This window comes from Caloenas nicobarica, chromosome 31 (assembly GCF_036013445.1).
Source record: "Caloenas nicobarica isolate bCalNic1 chromosome 31, bCalNic1.hap1, whole genome shotgun sequence".
Taxonomy (NCBI): domain Eukaryota; kingdom Metazoa; phylum Chordata; class Aves; order Columbiformes; family Columbidae; genus Caloenas; species Caloenas nicobarica.
This window is the reverse complement of record NC_088275.1, coordinates 2,662,619-2,688,270: the sequence shown is the minus strand read 5'-3', so window position 1 is coordinate 2,688,270 and position 25,652 is coordinate 2,662,619. Positions and strand designations below refer to the sequence as shown.

The 25,652-nt window shown below is 58.7% G+C and overlaps 5 protein-coding genes across 6 annotated transcripts; 3 read left to right on the top strand and 2 right to left on the bottom strand.

Moving 5' to 3' along the window:
* Positions 1–237: 237 nt before the first annotated feature.
* On the bottom strand, positions 238–3,366 carry PEX11B (peroxisomal biogenesis factor 11 beta). Its single transcript, XM_065653553.1, has 4 exons — positions 3,254–3,366; positions 3,061–3,176; positions 2,339–2,540; positions 238–1,531 (listed from the first exon to the last, which is right to left on the bottom strand). Exons 1-4 carry the CDS (start codon positions 3,307–3,309, stop codon positions 1,165–1,167), a joined length of 741 nt encoding a protein of 246 aa, XP_065509625.1. The 5' UTR covers positions 3,310–3,366; the 3' UTR covers positions 238–1,164.
* A 570-nt stretch (positions 3,367–3,936) lies between these two features.
* On the top strand, positions 3,937–14,154 carry LIX1L (limb and CNS expressed 1 like). Its single transcript, XM_065653867.1, has 6 exons — positions 3,937–4,231; positions 8,092–8,255; positions 9,394–9,534; positions 9,804–9,899; positions 10,981–11,058; positions 11,882–14,154. The coding sequence occupies exons 1-6, from the start codon at positions 3,937–3,939 to the stop codon at positions 12,119–12,121; spliced, it is 1,014 nt and encodes a 337-aa protein (XP_065509939.1). The 3' UTR covers positions 12,122–14,154.
* A 984-nt stretch (positions 14,155–15,138) lies between these two features.
* RBM8A (RNA binding motif protein 8A) lies at positions 15,139–17,392 on the top strand. Its single transcript, XM_065653685.1, has 6 exons — positions 15,139–15,229; positions 15,557–15,616; positions 15,952–16,029; positions 16,284–16,420; positions 16,627–16,763; positions 16,935–17,392. The coding sequence occupies exons 1-6, from the start codon at positions 15,163–15,165 to the stop codon at positions 16,978–16,980; spliced, it is 525 nt and encodes a 174-aa protein (XP_065509757.1). The 5' UTR covers positions 15,139–15,162; the 3' UTR covers positions 16,981–17,392.
* Positions 17,393–17,651: 259 nt separating this feature from the next.
* On the bottom strand, positions 17,652–20,159 carry ANKRD34A (ankyrin repeat domain 34A). Its single transcript, XM_065653684.1, has 2 exons — positions 19,964–20,159; positions 17,652–19,375 (listed from the first exon to the last, which is right to left on the bottom strand). Exon 2 carries the CDS (start codon positions 19,319–19,321, stop codon positions 18,038–18,040), a length of 1,284 nt encoding a protein of 427 aa, XP_065509756.1. The 5' UTR covers positions 19,322–19,375; positions 19,964–20,159; the 3' UTR covers positions 17,652–18,037.
* A 761-nt stretch (positions 20,160–20,920) lies between these two features.
* POLR3GL (RNA polymerase III subunit GL) lies at positions 20,921–23,994 on the top strand. Of its 2 annotated transcripts, XM_065653793.1 has the most exons (8): positions 20,921–20,960; positions 21,120–21,252; positions 22,198–22,327; positions 22,685–22,753; positions 22,863–22,919; positions 23,005–23,078; positions 23,188–23,301; positions 23,396–23,994. In XM_065653793.1, exons 2-8 carry the CDS (start codon positions 21,139–21,141, stop codon positions 23,480–23,482), a joined length of 645 nt encoding a protein of 214 aa, XP_065509865.1. In that variant the 5' UTR covers positions 20,921–20,960; positions 21,120–21,138; the 3' UTR covers positions 23,483–23,994. The 2 variants fall into 2 exon arrangements, with proteins under 2 accessions (XP_065509865.1, XP_065509866.1); XM_065653794.1 differs by lacking the exons at positions 20,921–20,960; positions 22,685–22,753 and having other exon boundaries at positions 21,051–21,252.
* The last annotated feature ends 1,658 nt before the right edge of the window (positions 23,995–25,652 follow it).

Genomic DNA, 25,652 nt, shown 5'->3' with positions numbered 1-25,652 from the left:
GGCCCTAAGATGCAAGTTTAACATCAAATATTAATTGAATAATATAAAAATTAAAATTAAGGGGGAAAATAAGGGTAAAAAATTAAGGGTTGAAAATGAAATCAATAGGAAAAGGAAATAAAGAGGAAAATGATGAAAATTAAACAAATACAAAATATTTCTATATACAAAAGCAGATATATTATCTCTCTCTATAATATTTTTATTAATTTGGCAGCCCTCACAGTGGGGTCACCGCCCCCCCCCCCACCCCCCCATTAGGCACTGGCTAACGAAGCCCCAGCCCAATTAACGCCAATTTTTCCCTAATTAAGGGAATTTTACCCGCAGAAAAGTGCGTTGGGGGAATTTGCTGCGTTTCCCCGACACGACCGGTTCTTCCACCTTCATTATCCGGCTCCATTAAACTCCTCCTCACTAAAGCTCCGTGGAGTTCAGCTCAGTTTTAGGCCTGTCCCAGTGATTTGGCCTTTTTCCTGCCCACTTCACCCCAAAAACTCAGGAAATGCTGAATGTAAAGTGCCAGGAAGGTCCTGGTGCCACGTCCGGACTGAAGAAAAACCTCTCGCGCGATGAAAATCACGATTTTTCAGCCCCAAAAAAGCCTTTTCCACAGCGCAGACGCACCCGGATGGCCGAGCTATTTGTGCACGGAGCTGCTGGAGCTCAAAGTCTCCCAAACCCAAGGAAAATGAGCAAATTCTGCCCAAAGGGGCAATGAAGCAAATATTCTGCTGTGGGGGACAAAACATGCCCCGTTTTACCTCAAAACCACGAGAACTGACCCCAAACTCAGCTCCCAACACCCGGCGAAGTCCTTTCACGCTCTGCCTGGGTGTGAATTTCTTAAAAACAAGATAAAACTGGCTCTGGACACACGCAGTTTACGCTAAAGTCACCCCCAGCCCTGGATCTGGGGTCAAACCCCCCCTAAAAAAAAGAGGGGAAAACATTAAACCCCTCAAAAAGCTGGAAAAACGTTGCAGCCGACGGAGAAAAAGAACCAAATTTTGGTTTTTTTGAGCGTTGCAGCCCGAGCGACTCCCTCCCAGCTCCGCAGCCACGGGAGCAAGACTCAGCTTTAGTCCTGGCCCAACACCAGGATTAACCCTACAAATATCCGCTTAAACCAGGTTTAAGCCTGCAGGAAGGCTCTGGGCATGACTAAGGCTTGAGTTTAAGCCAGGGATGGAGGATGGTGAGGATGGAGAGGATGGAGGAGGTGAGACCGCAGAGCCCCACAAAACCCGGGCTGGTTTTATATAAGCCCAGCTTATCCAGGGGGATGAAGATGTCGCAGGCGTTCTTAAGCAGGTCCAGCAGCAGCGGGGGGTTGTTCTGCAGGACGCGGAGCAGCAGCCGGAGCTGGATCTGCAGCTTTAGGCTCAGCTGCTGGAACCGGGTGTCGGCGCGGGGCTGGCGCCCGTTTTCGGCGCTTTTTGCCCGTTTTCCACTCGCCTCGCGCTCCAGCAGGATCCGCAGCTCGTAGGCGTCGCGGCTCAGGTTCAGGACGATGGCAAAGAGGTAATATCTAAAAACAGAATTAAAAGAAAAGCGAGAGGAGAGCAAAGAGAGGGGAAAACGAGGTGGGGACGGCGGGCCGGGACATCCGGCTGCGAAAATAAAATGCAAGCGAGAATCGTGGAAACATTTCGGTTGAGAAAGAGCCTCGAGATCGAGTCTTTTCCATGCAAACGTTTCTCTCCCAAAGCCACGCACAAATTTGCCTGCAGAAACTTGCCAAGCACCAGGAATCTCCAGAAAATCGAAGTGGGTTTTGGGTGAAACACCCTCCCCAGCTCGCAGAGAAAAGCCCAATCCCAAGTACTTTGCCGCTACACAAAGCGTCACAAACCCCGAGCTGCGCTCTAAGAGGAAAACCCCACTTGTGTGTCGAACCCGTCACCGAAAGCTCCGACCAACCATCCCTTGAGCCGCGGCGTTAAATAAACTGTGAGCGGTACCTGGAACTCCAGCATGAAGCGGAACGTGCCGATCCCAGTTACCACTGGAGCCCGACTTTAAATTTAAAGGATCCAAAGAAGCGTTTTGGGTGGGAAAGAGCTTTAAGATTGAGTCCGAGCGTTCCCCCACCCCTGGCACTAAACACATCCCTGAGAACCTCGTCCGTGTGACTTTTACACCCCTCCAGGGATGGTGACTCCACCACCGCCCTGGGCAGCCTGTTCCAACTGTTCCATTTTATGAGGAAGTTTTTCAAATTTTCAACCTCGACCTCCCCTGGCGCAACTTGAGGCCGTTTCCTCCCATCCTGCTGCTTTGCCCCTTGAAAGAAAAGCCCAAACCCTCCCCGGAAACGGAGGTTTGACCCCCTCACCTGAAGGATCTCTGGCCCCACTTGTCCTGGTCCAGCGCGGGGAGCAGCCCCGTCCGTGCCGCCCACAGGACGTTGTCGCAGGCGCAGAACAGAGCGCGGTTGAGGTGGCCCAGGGTGAGGCAGAACCGCAGCACCGCATCCGGCTGGTGGATCCCGCGCTTCGCCGCCTCCAGCGCCTCGGCCCAGCTGCCCAGGCGCACGACTGCGGGACAGACAGACGGACAGACGGTCACCGGGGGGCGGGGAGGGTCCCCAGGGGTCCCCCTGAAACCAAGTGAACAGCAGAGCCAATGATGCTGTTCAGCAGGGATTGGTTTTGTCTCTATTTTATCTTTATTTTACCAGCGCTGGGCTCACCCTCCACAAGCGCTCCAACCACTGGACGCGCTTGTGTTGTTTATATCCACACAATTACTACATATTGATTACAATTCTTGTAAATTTTTAACATAGAACATACCTACACTAAGAAATAATTGATGACGTTGGTTGTAACTATTTAGTTTCTTACTTACAACACATCTATTAACGAGTAGTTTAATACAAACTAGGCACTCTGCTTCCAAACAATGTTTTACTTCATCTCTCGTCTCGCTCAGGGATCTAAAACTTGAAAAACATCCCGTTTTTGCAGGTGGTGGTTGGGTCAAGGGGTCGACGACGGGCACGGCTTTTGTAACTAATGGCAATTAGGGTAATTTAGCAGCTCCCCCCCCGCTCACGCTTGCGGCCCAGGCTGAGATGCGCCTCCAGCTGCCGGACTCTGGCCAAGGCCTCGGCGCTCGCCCCGCTCCTCCGCAGCGCGTCCGCGGCCACGGCGCAGGCGTACTGGGCGGCCCTGGAAGAGACGGGGCGGCGTGAGGGGCCCCCGCGGCCGCCGGGTCCCCCCCGGGAGGCCCCGCGGTCCGGCCCCACCTGAAGAGCCGCTCCTTGGCCTGGCTCTGCGCGCTGAACCGCACCCACGCGTCCATGGCGGGGCCGGCCCGGGGCTGCGCGGCCTCGCCGGGGACGCGGCGGCGAAACCACTTCCGGCAGCGCGGCGGAAGCGGCACGGAAACGGGAGCTGGCGCCACGCAGCGGCTGGGAGGAAAGCAAAACGGCCTCGTTCTTATTGGCTGGATGCGGCAGGCCACGCCCCGTCCCGTCAAAACAGAGGTTTTGATTGGTTAGCTTTGCCATTTTTCCACCGCCTTCTCCCGACCAATAACGACGTGATTGTAACCCGTACCTCCACCCCTGCTGCTTTGCATTTTGATTCGTTCTTTCCTCTGTAGTTCACGTCACTCCTGCAGCGTGATTGGACAGCTGCCGCTCGTCACCGCGCCCTTCACTTGCGATTGGCCCAAGCAAGGCCAGAGCGCCCCGCCCTCGCCACGCCCTGCAAGCAAGTTGTGATTGGCCAGTCCTCCCCCGCCCCGCCCGCCTTCGCGATCCTTCGCCCTGCGATTGGCGCGCCGCCGCTTTCAACACCTCCCACCGCCATTGGCCACCTCCCGCCGCCGTCCCGCCCCCTCCCCGTGGCGATCCCCGCGCCCATTGGCCCGTCGGGCGGTGAGTGACAGCCGCCCCGCCGCGGGCGCTCTCCCCTCAGAGCGGTGATGGAGTCGGTGCGGGCGCAGCGGCCGCAGCCCGGCCTGGGGACGCTCCGCTCCCTCCGCCCCGGGGTCACCGGCGCCGCCGCCTCCGCCCCTCCGCCGCCTCCTCCCGCCGCGGGGGCGGCCCCTCCGCCCGCGCTGGGCCCGGGGCTGGCGCTGCCGCCGCCGCCGCCGCCGCTGGGGCTGCAGGGCCCGGCCGCGCCGCCGCCCCCCGGGCCCGGGCCGCCCGCCGTGCTCAGGGAGGCGGTGGAGGCCGTGGTGAGGAGCTTCGCCAAGCACACGCAGGGCTACGGCCGCGGTGAGCGGGGCCGGGGGGCGGGGGGGTCCCGCGTTCGGCGCCTTCTCGTCCCTGGGGAGGCCGCAGCTGGAATATTGTGTCCAGTTCTGGGCCCCTCGGTTCCAGCAGGACAGGGAACTGCTGGAGAGAGTCCAGCGCAGCCACCAAGATGCTGGAGGGAGTGGAGCATCTCCCTGCCGAGGAAAGGCTGAGGAGCTGGGGCTCTGGAGCTGGAGAAGAGGAGACTGAGGGCTGAGCTCATTCATGGGGATCAATATGGAAAGGGGGAGTGTCAGGAGGATGGAGCCAGGCTCTTCTGGGTGACAGCCAGTGACAGGACAAGGGGCAACGGGTGCAAACTGGAACACAGGAGGTTCCGCTTGAATAGGAGAAGAAACTTGTTCGCGGTGAGGGTGCCAGAGCCTGGCCCAGGCTGCCCAGGGAGGTTGTGGAGTCTCCTTCTCTGCAGACATTCCAACCCGCCTGGACACCTTCCTGTGTAACCTCAGCTGGGTGTTCCTGCTCCGGCAGGGGGATTGCGCTGGATGAGTTTTCGTGGTCCCTTCCAACCCCTGACATTCTGGGATTCTGTGGGATTCGCCCCCCTCCCGGGGCTGCTCCTTTGAGCTGGTTTCTCTCTCCATCTCGTTCCCCATCTCCCCCCGCTGGGCCATGGGATGGTCTCTCCTCGCTCTGCCCCGGTGGGTTGGGGCTTTTCTTAGCCCCTTTTTCCTCCCCCAGACGCCTCCTGTCCCATCCCATCGCTGGAGGGTCTGGGACATTCTCAGGGTGTCAACTCCCCCTTTTCCTCGTGTTTCAGACCCTTTTCCCAGCCCTCCTTCTCCACTAATTCTCCCTCGTCTGGGATTCCTCTTCTAACCCATTTTCCTTGCTCCATGGACTGTTGCATAAATTGAAGGTGCAGATCTCTCCAGGACCCTCTTCTTTCCCCGAACCCACTTCCCTTTGCTCCCCTTTTCCCCTCAGATCCACGATTTTTGGGAAAAGAAGAGATTTGGTAGCCCCTGTGCTGATTTTCCCCATCCCAGCTAGTGCTTTGCCCACACAACGGGCTCTAAAAATGACCAAGGAGCCGCCCTTGACTGTTGTCATCAGGTTAAATGTCAGTAATAAGTGCCTTTTTTTTCTGTTTTTGGGGACTTTTCCTCACGCTGGGGATGCAGGGTGAGCTTGGATGGTTTGGGTGACATTAAAGGTGAGAATCCCCAATCCAAACCCATCTCTCTGGGGCTGTTTGTGCCAAAAATGAGAAAGTGAGGACCGTAAAAGTGAGGAAAATAAAACCAGATCTGCTTTTTCCTCGGGAATCCTGCGGTTTCAGGGGTCAAGCTCAGAAACGTTCCTGAGTCTGCTGTTCTTGGGAAGCTCCATGGCCTCTTAAACGCAAACTTTTGGCTTTCTTTGGGCTTCATTTGATGTGGGTTTTTTGCTTTTGTAAATGAGGGGAAGAAGATGAGGTCAGGGTGGGCAGGATTTGGGGTGACGAAGCTGATTTTTGGGTGACAACGCAGGTATTTGGGTGACGAGACGGGTGTGGGAACTTGAGCCAGGCAGAAAAATGGAGATTTCCTGCTCGAGCTGTACCTGTAGCAGGTAAATGTGGTAAAGTTAGAGAAAAGAAGAGGCTGTTTATTTTTTTCAGGTGTTTTTTTAGATGTTTTTACAAGGAGGGTGCTCGTGCAGTAGCGATTTAGTCCCCTCTGTGTAATTCCTTTACTTCGACCTGATGTCAGGACAAAAAAAAAAGCTCACTTCTTCCAAAAAAGAGGGTTGTGCCGGGCAGCCCCGGGCTGCGGTTTTCCTGAGATCCCCCTGGGTTCTGTGATATAAAAACTCTGCGGCTGGGAAGAGAAATTGGGGCTGGAAGGGGCTGTTTTGGGGGCGTGAGGTGCTGCAAATATTGAATCGCAGGCGCCCGGTCCCTCCGTCTGTGTTTCTTGTAAGCTCCTGGTTTTTAAATAAAAAGTAAAAAAAAAAAGCACAGAAGTGGGATGAAAAAAAAAAAAGCTTAAAGCACATATTTTAGCGGCCTTGCGATGGAAAGAATCTTCCACCCCACCCAAAAAGGAGACACTTTGCAACTGTTTTGAGTTCCCAAGTTCTTCCGGCTCGGGCAGCGGGTCCAGGAGCCGCTCGGAGGCTCCAAAACCTCCAAACGGGGTTTGGCAGGAGGGATGAGCTTGTCCGGCTGCGCGGGGCCCAGCGCCACGTGGAATCGCTTATTCGGTGGGGATTTAACACACGAGTCAGACGTGGGGTCGTTGTACGGGACGTGGGTTACGGAGCAATAAGCAGACGGAGCGACGGCCCCTCTGCGCTGGGTCTTTTTTATCTTGGTGTGAATCCAGCTGGTAAAATCCGCGGCTCTTCCCCACATGGGTGACGACGTTTCTTTTCTTTTCTATATCAGCAGCATCTCCACTTCCTGCCCTCAAAAATGCAAACAAACAGGTGATAAAGGTGTCAACTGGTGCCAATAGTGCAAATTCCAGCGTTTTGAGCTGGGAGTGAGACTTGTTCTGCTTGCAGGCGGTTAAAATATCTTTATATTTATGTATCTTTATTATTGATATATCTTTGTTATTGATATATCTTTATTATTGATATAGATTTATATATCTTTATTAAAATATCTCCATTTACACGCGGGGTTTCCCGTTAGACGTGACCTCAGCCTGGATGCGAAGCATCTTCAGCCCCTTTCCCTGCCTTCACTCCACCCCCTCGTTTTTCTCTCTGTTTTTCTGGTTTTCTCTGTTTTTTTTCCAGCCCCGCATCGTGTTTCATGCTCCATACAGGATTAGGATCCCTCAGGGTACGCAGGGTCTCCCTGCATTCTCACAAACGTGAGACGCAATGGGATTTAGGACGAAAAGCAAAAAAACTTCCCATTTCCCGCCCCTTTCCCCCACGTCGCTGGTTTGTGATGTACAAAAACATATTGTTCTGAAGCATTTGTAGCCTTTTAATTCGGTGTTTTACTCTCTTGTCTCCTAAAAACCGTCCTGCCGGTGGCAGCTGGAAGCCTTGAACGCAGTCTGGGGAGAAAAAGCTCCTTTTTGGCTGTTTCTCAGCTGTCTGACCCATGAAGAACCGCCCGGTGTCTGGCACAGAGGAGCCCTTGTCTTGGGCCGAAAATGGCGTTTTCAGCCCAATTTCCAATTCAGATTTCAAGGCAATTTCCATTTTTTTTGCCCATCTTGCTTTTTTCTTCACAAAATAAAAAAACAACTTGAAAATAATCCAAAGCGATTGCCGGGATTAAAGAGTCTCGGAGGAGCTGAGGGCTGTGCCGACAGCTGCCCGGCAAACTCTTCAACACAGAAAGAAGCTTAAAACGAGGGATTTAGGGCATTAGATACTACAAAGTTCATTTTTCTTACCCAAATCTTGACAAAATAACAAGGGGGGTAAACTTAGAACATCTTCAAGGGAGTTTTTGTGACACTGGGGGTTCAGAAATGAGGAGAGCAAGCAGATGCCGGCTTGGCGTTAAATTAATGTTCTTTAAAAAGGAGGAGAATTTAATCGTGTGGATTTGGGCTGTGCGTGCTCGAAATTTGGCGCTCCTTAAAATTCCCTTCTCCTGAAGAGACTCTAATTACCAAAACTCAACATTTTCAGCTCTGTTTCCTAACTGGGCTGGAAAAAAGCTTTGTGTAACGAAGCTAATCCTGGTTTTAACCTGCGAAGGGGGACTCTGCACCGAGACGTTTCGCTTCTCCCCTGCGCTTTTACACCCTGGGTTGCTCCGTGTGTCTCGGTCACGGTGTTTTGAGCCAAGTTCGGGACGTTTTGCGGTTTCTCTCGGCTCCGCGCTGCTGCTGTATTTTCCTCGTTGACCCCGGTTCTCGTTGCAGTGAACGTGGTGGAGGCCCTGCAGGAGTTCTGGCAGATGAAGCAGTCGCGCGGGGCCGACCTGAAGAACGGGGCCCTGGTTGTGTATGAGATGGTCCCGTCCTCCAGCCCCCCCTACGTCTGCTACGTCACCTTGCCGGGCGGCAGCTGCTTCGGGAGCTTCCAGGTATGTCCCTCACTCTCCTCATTAACCTAATCTGGGTGCTCAGCTTCCAGGTACGTCCCTCGCTCTCCTCATTAACCTAATCTGGGTGCTCAGCTTCCAGGTACGTCCCTCACTCTCCTCATTAACCTAATCTGGGTGCTCAGCTTCCAGGTACGTCCCTCGCTCTCCTCATTAACCTAATCTGGGTGCTCAGTTTCCAGGTACGTCCCTCGCTCTCCTCATTAGCCTAATTTGGGCGCTCAGAGAATCTTTTCCCCACCGGAATTAGTTTTTTTTTTGTGGTGGGCATAAACATTTTCCTGCCAATGTGAAGCTCTGCCTGTCACCCACTTTAATTTCAAGCTGGTTAATAAGTGTTTCTAATTGTCTGGCTTCAACCTGGGAAGGTTTGGCTCTAAATTTGGGTGTATTCCCTGCACATTGAGGGAAAATACACAGTATCAGAGAAAACTGTGAGACTGGCCCGTTTTGGGAATTCCTTCTCCTTCCCAGTTCAAAGCGCTGGGATTTATTTACAGGATGCAACTGGGACAAACTGGTGGAGCCCGATTTCCTCGCAGGGGCTCTGGCTTTGCCCCAGAACCTCTTCTCAAGGTGCCAAAGCACTCGAGAAATCAAAACGCAACATTGGATCGATGATTTCTCCCCTTCTTTCTGTTTAAAAGGAAAAAGTCCAACCCAAACACTTCACTCAAAAGATTAAGGTCCAAAAATCACAGCGGGTCCCGGCTGCATTTCGGATTCCCTCGTCATCGCGGCTTTAGGTCGTTAATCTCTCGTCTTCGTTTGACAAACGTTTCCAAAAGAAACATCTTGAGCAGCTCCCCGTCCCAGAGATCAGCCCTCGCACTTAAGAGTCCTTTGGTTACGTTTTGCTTTTAAGCCAATTAATTTGGTTTGACGCTGGCGTTTCCCGATGTGCTGAGTTCAGCTCCCTACCGTAATTCTGGGGGCTGAGCATGGTCGGGATAACTGTGGTTTCAAACTAATGATTTCAGGATGTCTGAGAGCAACGACGGCCCCAAACCGGCCAACGCCGCCCCCGAATTCCCACGTTTTGTGTGAAATTTGGAGCGTGGGGCCGCAGGGACCTCGGTCATCTCGCCGTCTGTCCTGACGCCGTCTGTCTCTCCCTCAGTTCTGCCCGACCAAGGCCGAAGCCCGAAGGAGCGCCGCCAAGATCGCGCTAATGAACTCGGTGTTTAACGAGCATCCCTCGCGGCGCATCACGGACGAGTTCATCGAGAAGAGCGTTTCGGAGGCACTGGCGTCTTTCAATGTAAGGCTTCTCGCTGCCCCATTGCCGGGGACAGATTGGGGAAAAACAGCCTCAAAGAAGAGTTTTCTTTTACATCTGGAACTCTTTATGGCAGGGTTGTTTTTTTTCCGGTGACTTCTGAGTATTAAAACCTAATTCTCATTCTCCTGCTTCCCCTCCCACACAGTCCCGCGTTCCTCTCGCATTTATTGTGCAGATCAGGCAGGGCAGGAGAACAAAACTCCCATTTGGTTGGGAATCGCGTTTTTCATGTGCAATATCCCCTGCAGGGCAATCGGGAGGAGGCCGATAATCCCAACACCGGGATCGGCGCGTTCCGCTTCATGCTGGAGTCCAACAAGGGCAAATCCATGCTGGAGTTCCAGGTACCGCTCACAGTTTAACGCCGCGGCTCAAGGGACGGTTGGTCGGAGCTTTCGGTGATGGGTTCGACACAAAAGTGGGGTTTTCCTCTTAGAGCGCAGCTCAGGGTTTGTGACACTTTGTGTAGCGGCGAAATACTTGGGATTGGGCTTTTCTCTGCGAGCTGGGGAGGATCTTTCATCCAAAAACCACTTTGATTGTGGAATTATGCGTCTTTACAAGTGTTGTTACGTTGAACAGACGCGGAGATGAGGTTCTGAGGGATGTGGGTCAGTGCCAGGGGTGGGTTCGTGGTTGGACTCCATGATTTTAAAGCTCTTTTCCAACCAAAACGATTCTTTGAATCCTTTTAATTTAAACTCGGGCTTCCAAAGTAACTCAAACCAATTCTCGTGCAGACAAATTGAAGCGGAGAAACGAGCCAGGAGCTGCTGCAGCGAGCGCAGCGGGTTTGGGTTTCTCTCTGAGCAGGCGCCTTGAGTCAGTTGTGTCGCTGGGTTTGGGCTCTTTGCTGTCGCAAACTCTTCCCGCAGCCGATTTCTCACCCGGCTCCTTTCCCTGGGCTGGAAACACCGACATGAACGGTCCTGCTCATGCAGGGAGAGTCCGCTCTGGAGATTCCCAGCGTTTGGAGAGTTTCTGCAGGAAAATTTGTGTGTGGCTTTGGGAGAGAAACGTTTGCGTGGAAGATATTGGATTGTCACCTGCTCTCAAAGGTTCGGAGGTGACAGAGTCACAATCCTGAGTCCCTGGGAAGTGTCGGCAGCTTTGTCTCCTCTCTAATCCTCGGGGATTTCTGTCTGGTGGAGTGAGCTGGGATCTGCGGTCCTGGTGCTGCCTCCTGCCTCCCTGCTTCGGTGCTTTTCTTCTGTTTTTGATCAGCCTTAGCTCATTAACGCTGGAAATCTTTTCTTTACAGACTCGGGGGTTGCGAACACACTCTGTGATCCTCCCCATCGCGAAGGAGCGGGCAGGATTTTGCCAAGTCCTTCTCGCTTCTGCGTCCCCCTCGCTGGGGACAATCGTGATGCTGAACCCGCGTTCCCGTGTCCCATCGCCGCTGACTTTCTGTTGCCATTGCAGGAGCTGATGACCGTGTTCCAGCTGCTGCACTGGAACGGCAGCCTCAAGGCCATGCGGGAGCGGCAGTGCTCGCGCCAGGTGAGCTGTCCCCACACCCGGGTGACAACAACCTCCTCCTTAGAGTCACAGAACCATTTTGGGTGGAAAAGAGCTTTAAGATCGAGCCCAAGCATTAACCCACCCCGGCACTACCCCCTGTCCCTGAGAACCTCATCTCCGTCTGTTCAACCCTCCAGGGATGGTGACTCCACCACTGCCCTGGGCAGCCTGTTCCAACGCCCCACAGCCCGTTGGGGAAGAAATTGTCCCCAAGATCCCATCTCCAAACTCCATTTTTGATGCCGAGGGTGGGGAGACCCTGGCCCAGGTTCCCCAAAGAGGTGGTGGATGCCCCATCCCTGAGAACACCCAAGGTCGGGTTGGACACGGCTCTGAGCAACCTGGTCTGGTTGGATGTCCCTGATCCATTGGGGATGTCCCTGGTCTGGCTGGATGTCCCTGATCCATTGAACATGTCCCTGATCCATTGGGGGTGTCCCTGCCCATGACCAGATGCTGTTAGAAGGTCCCTGCCAACCCAAACCCTTCCATGATCACAGAATCACCATTTTGATTGGAAAAGCCCCTCAAGATCATCAGTTCCAACCATAACCCACCCCTGTCACCACCCCCTGTCCCTGAGAACCTCATCTCCGTCTGTTCAACCCTCCAGGGATGGTGACTCCACCACTTCAGCCTCTTCCAACACCCAACCAGCCTTTTGTGAATAAATTCACCCAAATTTCCAACCTCAACCTCCCCTGGCGCAACTTGAGCGAAGCCCCCGACCCCCTCCCCGCGCTCCGTGTGTTTTCTGAGCCCGTTTCCAGCCGTGCCACGTGTCCCTTGTCCCCCCTAACAGGAGGTCCTGGCCCACTACTCCCACCGCGCGCTGGATGACGATATCCGCAACCAGATGGCCCTGGACTGGGTGAACCGGGAGCAGAGCAGCCCGGGGGCCCTTTCGCGGGAGCTGGCGGCCACGGAGCGCGAGCTGGACGACGCGCGACTGGCGGGGAAGGAGCTGCGCTTCCACAAGGAGAAAAAAGACATCCTGACGCTGGCCGCGGGGCAGCTGGGCAGCACGCAGCCCTCCTGCTAGGATCCTGCGAGTAAACCCCGCTCCTGCAACCCCCGGCTCCGCGCATCCATCCGGGGGGTTCATCCCTCTCTGGTGTCACCTATTCCAGAACCATGGCCCGTTTGCACATTTTAAACAGATTTTTTTAGAAAAAACTACGCCCTGTACAGATTTTTAAACCTTAATCCTTGATTTTTAAGCAGTGCGCTCCATCCTCCTGCTAGGATCCTGTGAGTAAACCTCCCACTCCTACTCACCCCCCGGCTCCGCAGATCCATCCAGGGGGTTCATCCCTCTCTGGTGTCACCTCTTCCAGAATCGTGGCCCGTTTGCACATTTTAAACAGATTTTTTTTTTTTAGAAAAAACGACGCCCTGTACAGCTTTTTAAACTTTAATCCTTGATTTTTAAACTTCAGTCCTCAATTTTTAAACGTCAATCCTCGATTTTTAAACTTTAAACCTTGCTTCTCGCCTCACTCCTCCGCTCCTCCTCATGTCACTTTTTTGTTAAAAGATGGTGTTAAAACCGCCGTTTTTTCGGGATTAACACAGAAGATCCGTCCATCGGTACTATCTGGTCAGTGGTATTCCCTGAAATGTAGCACTTTTTCCCCAAAGCCGCGGTTCTTTAGAGCTGGCGCACGTCACCCAGACCCGCTTTTGGCTTTTTCTCTCCTGTTTTTATGCTCTAGGCAGGGCCTAGCAAAACTCCAGCTTGGGAAGGACACTAATTGCAAAACCAAACGAACCGCAGTGTTCTCGTTAACGCGACATGCGGGGGAAATGCTCCCAAGTGCCTAAAAGGGATTGAAAACCGTAAAAAAAAAAAAAAGGATTTAAAAACCAGGATTTTCTTTTGGCCAGACTTAAATCTGTGGGAGCAGCCCCCAGGGTTCCCGTTCCAGGCTTAGGCGGGACTCGCAGCCTAACGCTGGTGTCTGTTCAGCTTTTCACTTGTAGTAGGACCTGCTTAACTCTCGATGTAAATAACGCACCGAACAACAAATTCCAAGGTAATTAAGGGGTCGCATTGGGCGGTTTTGATTAGTCTGAACCTCCTGCTCTGCTCGTTTTCGGTCCTCTTGAGGTTTTTCCTGGGTTTAGGCTTGTCTGGCAGAACGGAGACGCTCAAATCCCAGCCCGAGCCCCGGCGGGTTTTATTTTGCTACAAACGCAGCGTTGCAGTTGTTTGGCTTCCCCAGACCAGCTGGAAAAATGTCAGGTTTTTGGAGAAACGTGCAAAAACCAGGAGAGGTGGACGTGCTGTTCCAGCCCAAAAGTCAGGCTTTGCAGGGCCAAGTTGAAGCTTGGCCTGAGTTTTCGAACTCGTTGGAGGGGAAGCTGTTGAGCTCCTTTCTTGCAAAGGCAAGTCTTGTTTAATTAAACTGAGTTTAAGCCTCTAAACCAGAGTGCGGATCCAGATGAAGCTCAGACTAAGGTTTGGCCCCAGCTCTTCTCTGCCAGATCCAGAGGTCTGACCCTTTGCTGGGCCAAATTTACACCTTTTTCACCAAAAACACAACCCCTATATGCACTATTTTAAAAAAGAAATAATTCCCTATTCCTCGTATAACATATCAAGACTAAATCTAGATGATTTTAGATTTAAAAAAACGCCCTTTCTGACTTTAAACTCGTCTTACAGCTCAAGTTCACAGTCAGAGCAGCCACCTGTTCCCACTTAATTCCTCTTTCCTTTCCTACTTTCCCCATTTTTAGCCCCAAAAAGCCAGCGGTGTCTCAGCGGGACAAGAAATTGAAGGCAAAATTTTATTTTTTCTTTCTTTGACCTTTTTTTTTTGGGTTCAAACCCGCTGGGATTCTGCTCGTCCCTCTCGCCCTCTTTGATTTTTGGAGCAATAATCTTGATTTTTGAGATGGAGATTTAAAAAATTGCATTATCTGTAGGTATCCTAGTTTTATATTCTCATCCTAATGAGCCTATTTTGGGTTGGTTTTATATATTTTTTGATACGCAGCCTCTTTACACGACAGTATTGATGTTTAACACGTTTATAAATGTGATTATAAACACCGTGGAGTTGGGGTTTTTATTTCAATCTTGCGATATCCAGATTTTATATTCGGCTTTAATCACTTTGCTCTGGTTTAAGGTCTCTCCGCACCCGCGTGTCGTGTGAAACGGTGACTTATCACTTTTTATTTTTGCCCTGTCTGGTGTTTTTAACTCGATGACACAAAAAAAAGCGCTTTTGCGCGTCAGGAATTTAATGTTTTTAGCAAAGCTCCCTGTGACTCTGTGCTACACGAGCCGCTGCCAGGAGCCACTCCCGAGTGGGTCGGGGAGGATTACGGTGTTTCCGTTTGTCCTGGCGGAAAGAAAAAGGGAAAAAAGAAAAGATATTTGATGATTTTTGTGGGTTTTGATTCTCCGGATGCGCTTGGAAGGTGAGAAACTGGACAAATCCAGGTTTTCTCAGCATCCAAAAGGGGTTGTTGTTCTTCAGGCCAGTAACTAAAGCAAAACTGACAGGGTAAATCTTCACGTGTCGTTGATTTTATGATTTTTTTTATGATTTTTTTAAATGATTTTAGCCAATAAACTAGGGGATTTTGGAGTCGCTCTAGTGGCTTTTCCCTTCTTCTGGGGCAGAAGCGGCAGATCCTGCCCCCAGCTTCTCCTTTGACTCGTCCCTGTGCAGCGGCTCGTTACCTGGGACCTGCTGTCACCCCCTGTCACCCCAGTTTCCACCAGTATGGTCCCAGTTTGGGGGTGACGAGAGGCCCCATCGCCCTTCCCAACATGGCGTCGCCAGCGAGATGCCTTGACCTCCCCAAGATGGCGGCGGCGACGCTTCCGCCACACTCCCTCCCCAAGATGGCGCAGAGAGCCCTTCCGCCACACTCCCTCCCCAAGATGGCGCAGAGAGCCCTTCCGCCACACTTCCTCCCCAAGATGGCGCAGCGGGCGCTTCCGCCACACTCCCTCCCCAAGATGGCGCAGCGGGCTCTTCCGCCACACTCCCTCCCCAAGATGGCGGCTGCACTTCCGGCGCGTTTCCCGGCGTGCCCCGCGGCGGCGGCAGGCAGAGCGGCAAGATGGCGGACGTGCTGGATTTACATGAGGCGGGAGGCGAAGATTTCGCCATGGACGAGGATGGCGACGGTGAGAGCGGCGCCGCGGCCGCCCCTGAGCCCGCCCGGCCCCGCCCCGCCCCGCTGCCGCCGCCTCCTGTCCCGGCGCGGCCCGTGTCGTTCCCCCCGGCCCCGCTTCCCCGCGCCGCCCGGGGCCTGTGGCGCTTCCCGCCGCTCGGGCCGGTGGCGCCTCACGGGGCCGGTTCCCGCCGCCCCCGGGGGCGCTCCGCTGCGGCCCCGCTGCGGCCCCGCTGCTCCCTGCGCCCCTCAGGGCCAGGCCCGGCCCGGGGGTCCTGCCCACCCCGCCGCCGCGTTCCGGGTCCCCTGCGCGGCCCCGACCCGCCTCTCTCTCCCCCAGAGAGCATCCACAAGCTGAAGGAAAAAGCCAAGAAGCGGAAGGGTCGAGGGTTCGGTTCAGGTGAGGAGCAGCCGCCGGGGCTGCGGCGAAACCCCTCGGTCTTCGTGTTTTGGAGGGAGTTTTACGTGTTTTGGGGGTTGCCTGGGTGCCGTTGTTATCGTGGTGATGGCTCTGGCCCCCATTTCTCCCTCTGGCCCCCATTTCTCTCTCTCTCTGTCTCCCCATTTCTCTCTCTCTCTGTCCCCCCATTTCTCTCTCTCTCTGCCCCCCCATTTCTCTCTCTCTCTGCCCCCCCATTTCTCTCTCTCTCTGCCCCCCCATTTCTCCCTCTCTGCCCCCCCATTTCTCTCTCTCGCCCCGTTTCTCTCTCTGGCGCCCCATTTCTCTCCCCCCAGAAGAGGGATCCCGGGCCCGCGCGCGCGAGGATTACGACAGCGTGGAGCAGGACGGGGACGAGCCGGGGCCGCAGCGCTGTGAGTATCACGGGGGCACCTTCCACCTCCCCCCGTGGGTTTTAGGGTGGGGGGGCAGCGCCAAAACAGGGCGGATTTGCCTCAATGTGGGGGTTCAGCCCTTCCCAGGATGGAAAATCCCCGCTTTGCTGGGGTTAATGTCGGCTTAAACCAAGACCATTGGTCTCTGGGGCTCTGTGGTCTCTTCCCGCCCGCGTGCGGCTCGTTCTTTGCTTAATTATTCTGGGGGGGGGTCCCTTCCTCGCCCCCCGCAGCGGTGGAAGGCTGGATCCTCTTCGTCACGGGCGTTCACGAGGAGGCAACAGAAGAAGACATCCACGACAAATTCGCCGAGTACGGCGAGATCAAAAACATCCACCTCAACCTGGACAGACGGACGGGCTACCTGAAGGTAGGACAGACAGCGGCGGGGGGGCGGAATTCGACCCCCGCCTCGAGCTTTTCGGCTGCTTCGCCGCCCCCGTTTCGCCTCAAATCCACCGACACGGCGCTGGCTGCGCGGTTCTGTGCCCGTTCCCCGGGATCGAAGGGGCTCGGGGGGGGATTATCCCGGTTTTTGGGGCCCCCCCGCGGCTCAGGCTGCGTCCCCCCGCCCAGGGCTACACGCTGGTCGAGTACGAGACGTACAAGGAGGCGCAGGCGGCCATGGAGGGGCTGAACGGGCAGGAGCTGATGGGGCAGCCGATCAGCGTGGACTGGTGCTTCGTGCGGGGGCCCCCCAAGAGCAAGAGGAGGTGAGGAACGGGGGGGCGGCCTTAAATCCGCCGTTGTCCGGCTTAAATCCGCCGTTGTCCAGCTTAAACCCACCATTATCCAGCTTAAACCCCCTTTTCCTGGTTTAAAGCCCCCTTTCCCAGTTTAAGGCCAGCTTTTCCCAGTTTAAGCCCAGGTTTTCCTCCCAACAGGGGCGGGCGCCGGCGCAGCAGGAGTCCCGACCGGCGCCGCCGGTGACGGAGCCTCGTCCCCAACCGCCAAACTGGGGGAACTGGGAGGGAACTGGGGCGGGGGGAGGGGGCGTCGGAGCCGTAAAACGATTCGTCACTTCGGCGAACTTGCTTCTTTTAACGTTTTTCTTGGTTTTAATCAAGAAAACGTGACGAAGAAGCAAAACCGGAGGCATTAGGGGTCATTTTCACTCGGTTTTGGGGTGAACGCGCCCAGTTTTGGCCCAAACTGCAACGTTTTTCACCATTTTGTTACCCCTGGGAGCGACCCGGCGGTTCGGTCACTCTTTTTCTGGAGAAAAGTTTACTTTTTTTTCCCCAGACAAATGTTCCTTAAACCTCCTGAGGGTTTATTCTGTTGATTTGACGTTTGCGAGTGAACTCGGCCTTTTAAGTAATTCTCATTTTGTGTAAAAAAAAAAAAAAAAAAAAAAAAAAAAAAAAAAAAAAAATCTTCTCGTTATTTGTCCTTAATTAAACGTTCTCAGAAGCCGTAACCGAGCGCCGGTTCCCTCCGCATGTCCGTCCTAATTTTAGATCTGCCTAAAAATCACTTGGTGTCACTGAACCGGCTCTTAATCTCGTTTCTTAATCCCAGTTCTTGCTCCCGGGGCTGGCAGTAAAACAATTTATTTGTTTAAAAAAAGCCATTTTTCCTTAAAATTACCATTTGGAAGCTATAGTTTTATTTATGGAGCCTTTATTCACCGGGACACCGACAGTGTCTGCCCCCCCACCCTATTGCACCCCCTCACGGGAACCCCGCACCCCAAAATAGGGGGAGACCCCCGGGGAGGGACGGGGTGGGGGGAACTCCAGCTCCTGAAGGAATTTGGGGTCGTGCAAAGTTTCTGCCGACGGCAGCGATGGAAGAAATGGCGTGAGCCCGCGGGCATCAGTAGGTTTCAGAGTGAACGTGCCACTACCTGCATGAGGAGGCCCTGCCGTGACACCAGAGCAGCCGGGGGACGTCAGAGCGGCCTGGGAGGGTCCCTAAAGACACCGGGAGTGGGACCCAGGCATCCGGGTGCCGCTTTTTGCTGGCGGGGTGACCCGGGGGGTCCCTAGGTTCCCGGCTCTGGCGCCAGCCCGCTCTGGAAGTTCACCAGCAGCCGCAGCTCCTCCGGCTGCATCGAGTGGCGCCGCAGCAGCTTCCGGCGGCCCTTGGGCGAGGGGGGGCCCGGGGGGGGCGCGCGGGGTGGGGGCAGGGGGGGCAGGAACCTCCCAGGGGCCCAGGGCTCCAGCAGGAGGGTCCCGGAGCCGCGACGCTCCAGCAAACCTGGTGGGCGCCGGCGGGTGCCGGGGGGGGACGATTCACCACTCTGGGGGTGCCCCTCGTTTTCGGAGGGGTCCCGGCGCGGTTTCCCCCCCCACGGCGTTTCGGGGGCCGTGTTGCGGCGCGGCAGCGGTTGGGGACACGCCGGGGGGACGCGCTCGGCCCAGGCGGCCCCCGGCAGCCCCGCTGCCTCCCGGCCCTCCACGCTGTGCCGCCGCGGGCGCCCCCCCAGACTCAGCCCCTCCATGCCCGGCACCAACCGCTCTGCCGTGGGTCCCCGCGTCCCCTCCGGCGTCCCCGAAGCCACCAACCCCCAGGGCTCAGAGTTGAGGCGTTTCAGCGGCCGCCCCCGTGCGCCCCGGGGGAGGTCCGGGACGGCGGTGACGGGTGGCGGGGGGGGGAAGCAGAAAATGTCCCTTTCCTCTTCTTTCTCGCTGCCGGCCGGCGACGCCGCTGCCCGCACCTCGATGTCAGAGGGCGACATGCAAACCCCTGGCGAGCGCTTCCCCTCCAGCCCCGGTGACGGGGGCGAGTTGAGGTACTGGCGGGTGGTTTTTGTCCCCGAGGGGGACGTGTCGGTGGTGATGATGATCACCTCCTTCCCCCGCGCTTTGCAGGCGTCCAGCAGCACCCGCAGCGTCTCCCGCTCCCCGCGCTCCACGGCGTAAACCAAGGCCGAGGCGCCGGCATAATCGCGGGCACTGGGGTCGGCGCCGTGGGCCAGCAGAACCGCGGCCACGCCGGGCCCGGCGCCCTGGGCACATGCGTGCATCAGCGCCGTCTTCCCCGTCTTGTCGGGGATGTTGGGGTCGGCGCCGTTCTCCAGGAGGTACCGCACCATGCGCGGCTGCTCCGGCGGGTCGGCGTAGTCGGCACCACAAGCCGCCATCAAGGGCGTGTGCCCGGCGGCGTTGCCCTCGTTGATGTAGGCGCCCCCTTCCAGCAGCAGCCGCGTCAGCCGGAATTTGCCCTGGGCCACCGCGCGCAGCAGGGCCGAACCGTCGGCCGGTAACGTGGCGGCGGCGCCGGGCGGCCCGGTGGCACCGGGAGGGCGGCGGACGGGGCTGGGCATGGCGGCGTTTATGGCAGCGGGGGGATGTGACGGTCCCCAGGTGTCACCTGCTCACTGCAAGGGGACACGGTGCAGGTCGAATTCCCCCCCACAAACCTCCGGGATGGGAGTCCCTGCCTCAGTTTCCCCACCTGGGTCCCACGAGGGGACGGTTCCCGTGGATACCACCAACCGGCACAGCCCGCGGTTCCCTGGGCCTTTCTGCCATGTCCCTGGCCCGTGTCCCCCATCCCGCTGCCTGTCACCCCCTTCCTGCACCCCTGTCCCCCCCCATTCCCTTCCATACGCCCCAAATCCCTTCCTGCGCCCCCTCCTCACCCCCTGCCCGTGTCCCCCTCCTGTGTCCCCTCCTGCCCCCCCCGGTACCTCCCACATCCCTGCCCGCGCCGTTCCCATGGTGACCGCGGCTCATCCTGCTCCTCAGCTCTGACCCGCCAAGAAAATGGGGGAGAAACCACGACCCCCCCATTTTACCCCCCCGGTTCACCCGCCTGGCTCTGGCTGCGCCCCCCCCAATACACCGGCTGCCAGCAAGCCCGGGCCTGGCGCTCAGGGCTGCACCGTCCCCACTGTGGGGGGGGACACCCCAGAGAGGAGACTCCCCCCAACCGCCCCTCTCTCCCCCATCCCTTCCTCTGTTACCATGGCAACCGGAGCATCGCGTCCCCCAGCGCGGGGTCCTGGTCCCCGCTGTCCCGGTGGTGGAGGTGTCGGGGACATCGCGCCGTGGCCGCCATCCCGGCCCGGCTGCCGGCGTAGCGGGCGGGGGGAGAAGGCAGGGGAGGTTATTTGGAGGGTTTTTCCCCCCGCTGCATCGCTATTTTTGGCAGCTGCCGGTGCGGGGAGGGCCGGAGTGGGATGAATCACCCGGCGGCGCAGGCAGCGACGCACCCGCTGCGCTGAGCTGCCTGCGCGGGGGGGCGACGGCGGGGGCGGCCGTGGGGGCCGGCCTGGGGGTCGCAGTGTTGTCCCCGAGCCTGGGTTCTGTCACTCGGTGTGCAAAAAAAACCCCAAATCGTAGCACACAGAGATGTGGTTTGGGGACGACAACAGCACAGGGGGGCTGGGGGTCATGGGGCAGTGGGGTTGGGGGGCAGAACACAGGGGTCTGGGGGTTACAATGCAGTGGGGCTGGGGGGCCACAGCACAGCAGGGCTGGGGGGCAGAACACAGGGGTCTGGGGGTCACGGGACATCAGAGACTGGGGCGACCATGGGGTTGGGGGTCCCGATACAGAGGGGCTGAGGGGGTCACAACACAGCGAGGTTTGGGGGTCACAACACAGCGAGGTGGGGCTGGGGGCCACGGAGCAGCAGCACGGGGGGCTGTGGGGCAGCAAAGCCACAGAGCGGGGGGGCTGGGGGCTATGGGGCAAGCCCTGCGCCCCTCAGTTTCCCTTCCAGCCCCTCTCTCCCCATTGCCCCCCAGTACCGACCCCCGGCCCCATTCATTCCCCCCGGCCCCATTCATTCCCCCCGGCCCCATTCACTCGCTCGCTCACTCATTCATCTCCTCCGCCCCGCCTCTCGCCCCGCCCCCTCCTCTGTGATTGGCTCCGCCGCCTCCGAAAGGAGCGCGCCCCGCCCCCTGCGACCGTCGCGTATCCCGGACGCACGTGGAGCGGCTGCGCATGCGCGGGGTGAGCACGGCCGGGGGGGCCGGGGGGCTGCCCCGTGTGTCCCCGTGTCCGGGGGGCTGCCCCGTACCTCCCTCTCCCTTATCCCCCCGGAAGTCTCCTAGCTCGGGGGGCCGCCCCCCCGACACGGGCCCCCCCTCTATCGTGCCCCCCTTCCCCCAGCGCCCCCGGCCCCCCCGCCATGGCGGCCCGCGGCCGGGGCCGGGGGCAGCTGACGTTCAACGTGGAGGCCGTTGGCATCGGGAAGGGGGACGCGCTGCCCCCCCCCACGCTCCAGCCCTCCCCGCTCTTCCCGGTAAGTCCGGGGGGGTCCCTGGGCTGTGTGTGACCCCCCCGAGGGGGGCTGAGCACGGGCACACTCGTCACCCCCCGTCACCCCCGTCCCCCCAGCCCCTGGAGCACCGACACTCACCCCCCCTGTCCCCCCCTGTCCCCCCTGTCCCCCCCGTCCCCCCAGCCCCTGGAGCACCGACACTCACCCCCCCTGTCCCCCCCTGTCCCCCCCCGTCCCCCCGTCCCCCCAGCCCCTGGAGCACCGACACTCACCCCCCCTGTCCCCCCCTGTCCCCCCCGTCCCCCCCGTCCCCCCAGCCCCTGGAGCACCGACACTCACCCCCCCTGTCCCCCCCTGTCCCCCCCTGTCCCCCCCTGTCCCCCCTGTCCCCCCAGCCCCTGGAGCACCGACACTCACCCCCCCTGTCCCCGCCCTGTCCCCCCTGTCCCCCCAGCCCCCCCAGCCCCTGGAGCACTGACACTCACCCCCCCTGTCCCCCCCTGTCCCCCCCGTCCCCCCAGCCCCTGGAGCACTGACACTCATCCCCCCTGTCCCCCCCTGTCCCCCCCTGTCCCCCCCGTCCCCCCCGTCCCCCCAGCCCCTGGAGCACCGACACTCACCCCCCCTGTCCCCCCTGTCCCCCCTGTCCCCCCCGTCCCCCCAGCCCCTGGAGCACCGACACTCACCTCCCCTGTCCCCCCTGTCCCCCCTGTCCCCCCTGTCCCCCCTGTCCCCCCCGTCCCCCCAGCCCCTGGAGCACCGACACTCACCTCCCCTGCCCCCCCCGTCCCCCCCTGCCCCCCCCGTCCCCCCCTGTCCCCCCCGTCCCCCCCGTCCCCCCAGCCCCTGGAGCACCGACACTCACCCCCCCTGTCCCCCCTGTCCCCCCTGTCCCCCCAGCCCCTGGAGCACTGACACTCATCACCCCTGTCCCCCCCTGTCCCCCCTGTCCCCCCGTCCCCCCAGCCCCTGGAGCACCGCGCGGCGCCCCTGCCGGGGGGGGAGGAGGGCGAGTACATGCTGGCGCTGAAGCAGGAGCTGCGGGGGGCCATGAAGAACCTCCCGTATTTCGTCAAACCGGGGGCCCCCCGGAGAGGTATGGGCTGGGGGGGCACCCAGGGCGTGACCCCCCCACACACACCCCGCTGCACCCCCTTTGGGCAGGGGTGGGGAGAGAGGGGGGGAAATGCAGCGGGGACCCCGTCGCCCCCCCAGCCCCGTGGTGGGACCCCCCGCACCCATCACCCCCCGCTGTCACTCTGGTGACCCCCCCAGCCCCACAGACACCCTCACTGTGGTGACCCCCCCAGCCCCATCACCCCCTCGCCACCATTTCGTGCCCCCCCAACCCCCCTGCAACGTCCCCCCCCCGCCCCATTGTGCCCATTTCCAGCTGCTTTGCACCCCGGGGTGTCCCCGCATGTGTGACCCCCCCACCTCATGGCCCCCCCAGATATCGAGCGCTACTCAGACAAGTACCAGCTCTCCAGCCCCGTCGACAGCGCCATCGACTGGAACCCGGGTGAGGGGGGGACGCGGGGACCTGGGGGGTGACAGAAACACTGGGGGGGGACATGGGGACCTTGGGGGGGCCTCGGGGGGTGTCTGACCCCCTCGCTTTGCCCCCCCAGACTGGAGGCGGCTGCCGCAGGAGCTGAAGATCCGGGTGCGGCGGCTGCGGAAAGGCCGTGAGTGTCCCCAGATTGTCCCTTTGTTGTCCCCGCATTGTCCCCGTCCCTCTGGGGGGGTCACACTCCCCTCTGCCCCCCCCAGGAACCACCATCCTCATCCCCAAGTCCAAGCAGCGCATCGTGCTCGACAAGGAGGAGACCATTAAAAAACTGGAGGTACTGAGGCCGAAGGCTCGGCCGCTGTCCCCTGTGTTGGGGGGTCCCTGGGAGGATTTTGGGGTGTCTGCCCCCCCGGTTGAGCTGGGGGGGGTCCCTGAACCCCTAGAGCCTGGAGAAGAAGGAGGAGGAGGTGACATCGGAGGAGGAAGAGGAGAAGGAGGAGGAAGAAGAAGGGAAGGAGGAGGAGGAGGAGGAGTATGACGAGGAGGAGCACGAGGAGGTGACATGGGGCTGGGGGGGACACTGCGGGGGGGTCACCCTGGCGGGGGGGCTGGGGTGTCCCCTCACCCCCTCCCTGTCCCCTCTGTCCCCAGGAGACCGATTACATCATGTCCTACTTCGACAACGGGGAGGACTTTGGTGGGGACAGCGATGACAACATGGACGAGGCCATTTACTGACCCCCCCTCGCTGTCACACCCCCCCCGGGACCCCAGGATCCCTTGTCACCCCCCCAGGACACCAGCGTCCCCTGTCACCCTGTCCCAGATCTCTGGGTCCCCCGTCACCAGCCCCCCCGGGACACTGGGGTCCCCGTCACCCCCCCGCCCAGGACACCAGGGTTCTCTGTCACCAGCTTCCCCCGGACGCCTGGGTCCCCTGTCACCGTCCCCTCCAGCCAGCAGGTGGCACTTGTGCTCCAGGGACGGAGGGGACACCCCAGATTGGGGGGGTGACATGGGGAGACCCGCTGTCCCCAACTTGGGGGGGTCCCGGGGGGTTCCCAAACCCCGGGGGGGGTGACACCCCCAGCCTGTCCCCAGGCCGGCGGTGGGTGGCGTTGTCCCTTTAAGAGGTGGGTTTAGGGGTGATGGGCCCCCCCACCCCCCTGCCTTATTTTGGCAGCTTTTTAACATTGGGGCTTTTTTAAAAATAGATTTGGGGTGAATTAAAGTGAGTTTGTGTATTTCCAGCTCGTTTTGTCCCCTGGCCTCAATCCCCCCGTGATTTTGGGGGTGGGGGGCGGATATTGGGTTTTCCAGCCCCGCTCCAGCCCGGGGGGGAAGGGCTGGGGTGGGGGGTCCCCATGAGGTTTCCCCCCCCAAACCCGCACTTAGGGCTGGTTTAGGGGCTGGGCTGAGCCTCGGTGAACTCAGCACAGGCACCAGCGGCCGGACGAGCTGCCGGGAGGGGGGAAAGGGGATGGTTTTTTGCGGGGGGGAAAGTGGATTTTTTGGGAGGGAAAAGGTGTTTTTGGGGGGGGCACGAGGTGTTCTGTGCAGGAGGGAACAAGCCGGGGCCGCTCACGTGAAGCTCATGTGACGGGAGGTGCTGCCCCCCCCGGGCAAGGTTCCTGTTTATGGCCGGTTTTAATCCCTGGGTAATTAAAAAAACCAAACAAAAGCAGCAGCTTGTTCCCTACCCCCCGCCCCCCCGCAAAGCAAAAGTGTCCCCAAGGGTGGCGGCGCCGCCACGGGACTGCGGGGGCGGTTTCCTTGGGGCAAATAAATAATGTCACGTGGAGGGGGCAGCGGGACCCCCCCAGCAATAAACCCGGCTGGAAAAGCTGCGCCCGGGTTTGTGCCTCAGTTTCCCTGTGGTTCCTCGTGCCCAGCGCCAGCAGCTGCCCCCGCGGTTGTCACCCCCCGGTGGGGTTTGGGGTCCCCCGTGTCACCCCCCGGCGGGTTTGGGGTCCCCCGTGTCACCCCCTGGCGGGTTTGGGTGACATTAGTTTGGGTGACATCAAACACCCCCCGAAGTTGCGGATGTTCCATGTGGCCCTTTGGGGACGTTCCTGTCCCCATTCCCCTTCCCATCCCATTCCCAGTCCAATCCCATTCCCAAGTCCATTCCCATCCCATTCCCATTCCCATCCTATTCCCAGTCCATTCCCATCCCATTCCCAGTCCAATCCCATTCCCAAGTCCTTTCCCATCCCATTCCCAGTCCATTCCCATCCCATTCCCAGTCCAATTCAATTCCCAGTCAATTCCTAGTCCATCCCTATTCCTCTCCCCATTCCCAGTCCCTTCCCAGTCCAATTCCATTCCCAGCCCATTTCCACTCCCGTTCCCAGTTAATTCCCCTCCTCGTTCCCAGTCCTCCCGTGTCCTTTTCCCCCGGTGGCCGCTGCCAGCCCGGGCCACCCGCAGGGACCCCCCGGCGCCCGCCATGGGCTGTGGGGCGGCTCTGGGGCCAGGGGCACCGTCACCCCCCAGGAGGGGGGCAGCAGCCTAAATCTCTCTTATTTTGCAGAAAACCCACTGGTTTTGGTGCAACTCGGTGCAGCCGCCACCATCCCCTGAAGAGGTAGGAGAAAAACCGGGCGGGGGTGAAAATACCCCTGGGAGGGGGACACACGGGAGGGGGGGCAGGATGTGACCCCCTGGGGCTGGTGTCCCCCCCTCCCCGGCCGCTGCCCCCCCAGCGCGGCTCTTTCTGCCCATACTTGGCTCGGAGCGGGGGGCGACCTTTCGCCGGCTTGGAGGGCGGCCCGGGGACGGGGACAGTGCCAGCCGGGACGGGGACAGTGCCAGCCGGGATGGGACAGTGCCAGCCGTGCACGGGGACAGTGCCAGCCGCGCACGGGGACAGCGGCTGGGCCCCGCGCCTGGCCACAGGGAGGGGAAA

Coding starts and splice junctions, on each gene's coding strand:
- PEX11B (XM_065653553.1), bottom strand. CDS start 3,309: ATGGACGCGTGGGTGCGGTTCAGCGCGCAGAGCCAGGCCAAGGAGCGG. Junction 2,541..3,060: donor TCTCAGCCTGGGCCGCAAGC/GTGAGCGGGGGG, acceptor TCTGTCCCGCAG/TCGTGCGCCTGGGCAGCTGG. Junction 1,532..2,338: donor TGGGGCCAGAGATCCTTCAG/GTGAGGGGGTCA, acceptor TTCTGTTTTTAG/ATATTACCTCTTTGCCATCG.
- LIX1L (XM_065653867.1), top strand. CDS start 3,937: ATGGAGTCGGTGCGGGCGCAGCGGCCGCAGCCCGGCCTGGGGACGCTC. Junction 9,535..9,803: donor AGGCACTGGCGTCTTTCAAT/GTAAGGCTTCTC, acceptor TATCCCCTGCAG/GGCAATCGGGAGGAGGCCGA. Junction 9,900..10,980: donor AATCCATGCTGGAGTTCCAG/GTACCGCTCACA, acceptor TTGCCATTGCAG/GAGCTGATGACCGTGTTCCA.
- RBM8A (XM_065653685.1), top strand. CDS start 15,163: ATGGCGGACGTGCTGGATTTACATGAGGCGGGAGGCGAAGATTTCGCC. Junction 15,617..15,951: donor GGGTCGAGGGTTCGGTTCAG/GTGAGGAGCAGC, acceptor CTCTCCCCCCAG/AAGAGGGATCCCGGGCCCGC. Junction 16,421..16,626: donor GACGGACGGGCTACCTGAAG/GTAGGACAGACA, acceptor CCCCCCGCCCAG/GGCTACACGCTGGTCGAGTA.
- ANKRD34A (XM_065653684.1), bottom strand. CDS start 19,321: ATGCCCAGCCCCGTCCGCCGCCCTCCCGGTGCCACCGGGCCGCCCGGC.
- POLR3GL (XM_065653793.1), top strand. CDS start 21,139: ATGGCGGCCCGCGGCCGGGGCCGGGGGCAGCTGACGTTCAACGTGGAG. Junction 22,328..22,684: donor ACCGGGGGCCCCCCGGAGAG/GTATGGGCTGGG, acceptor TGGCCCCCCCAG/ATATCGAGCGCTACTCAGAC. Junction 22,920..23,004: donor GCGGCGGCTGCGGAAAGGCC/GTGAGTGTCCCC, acceptor TGCCCCCCCCAG/GAACCACCATCCTCATCCCC.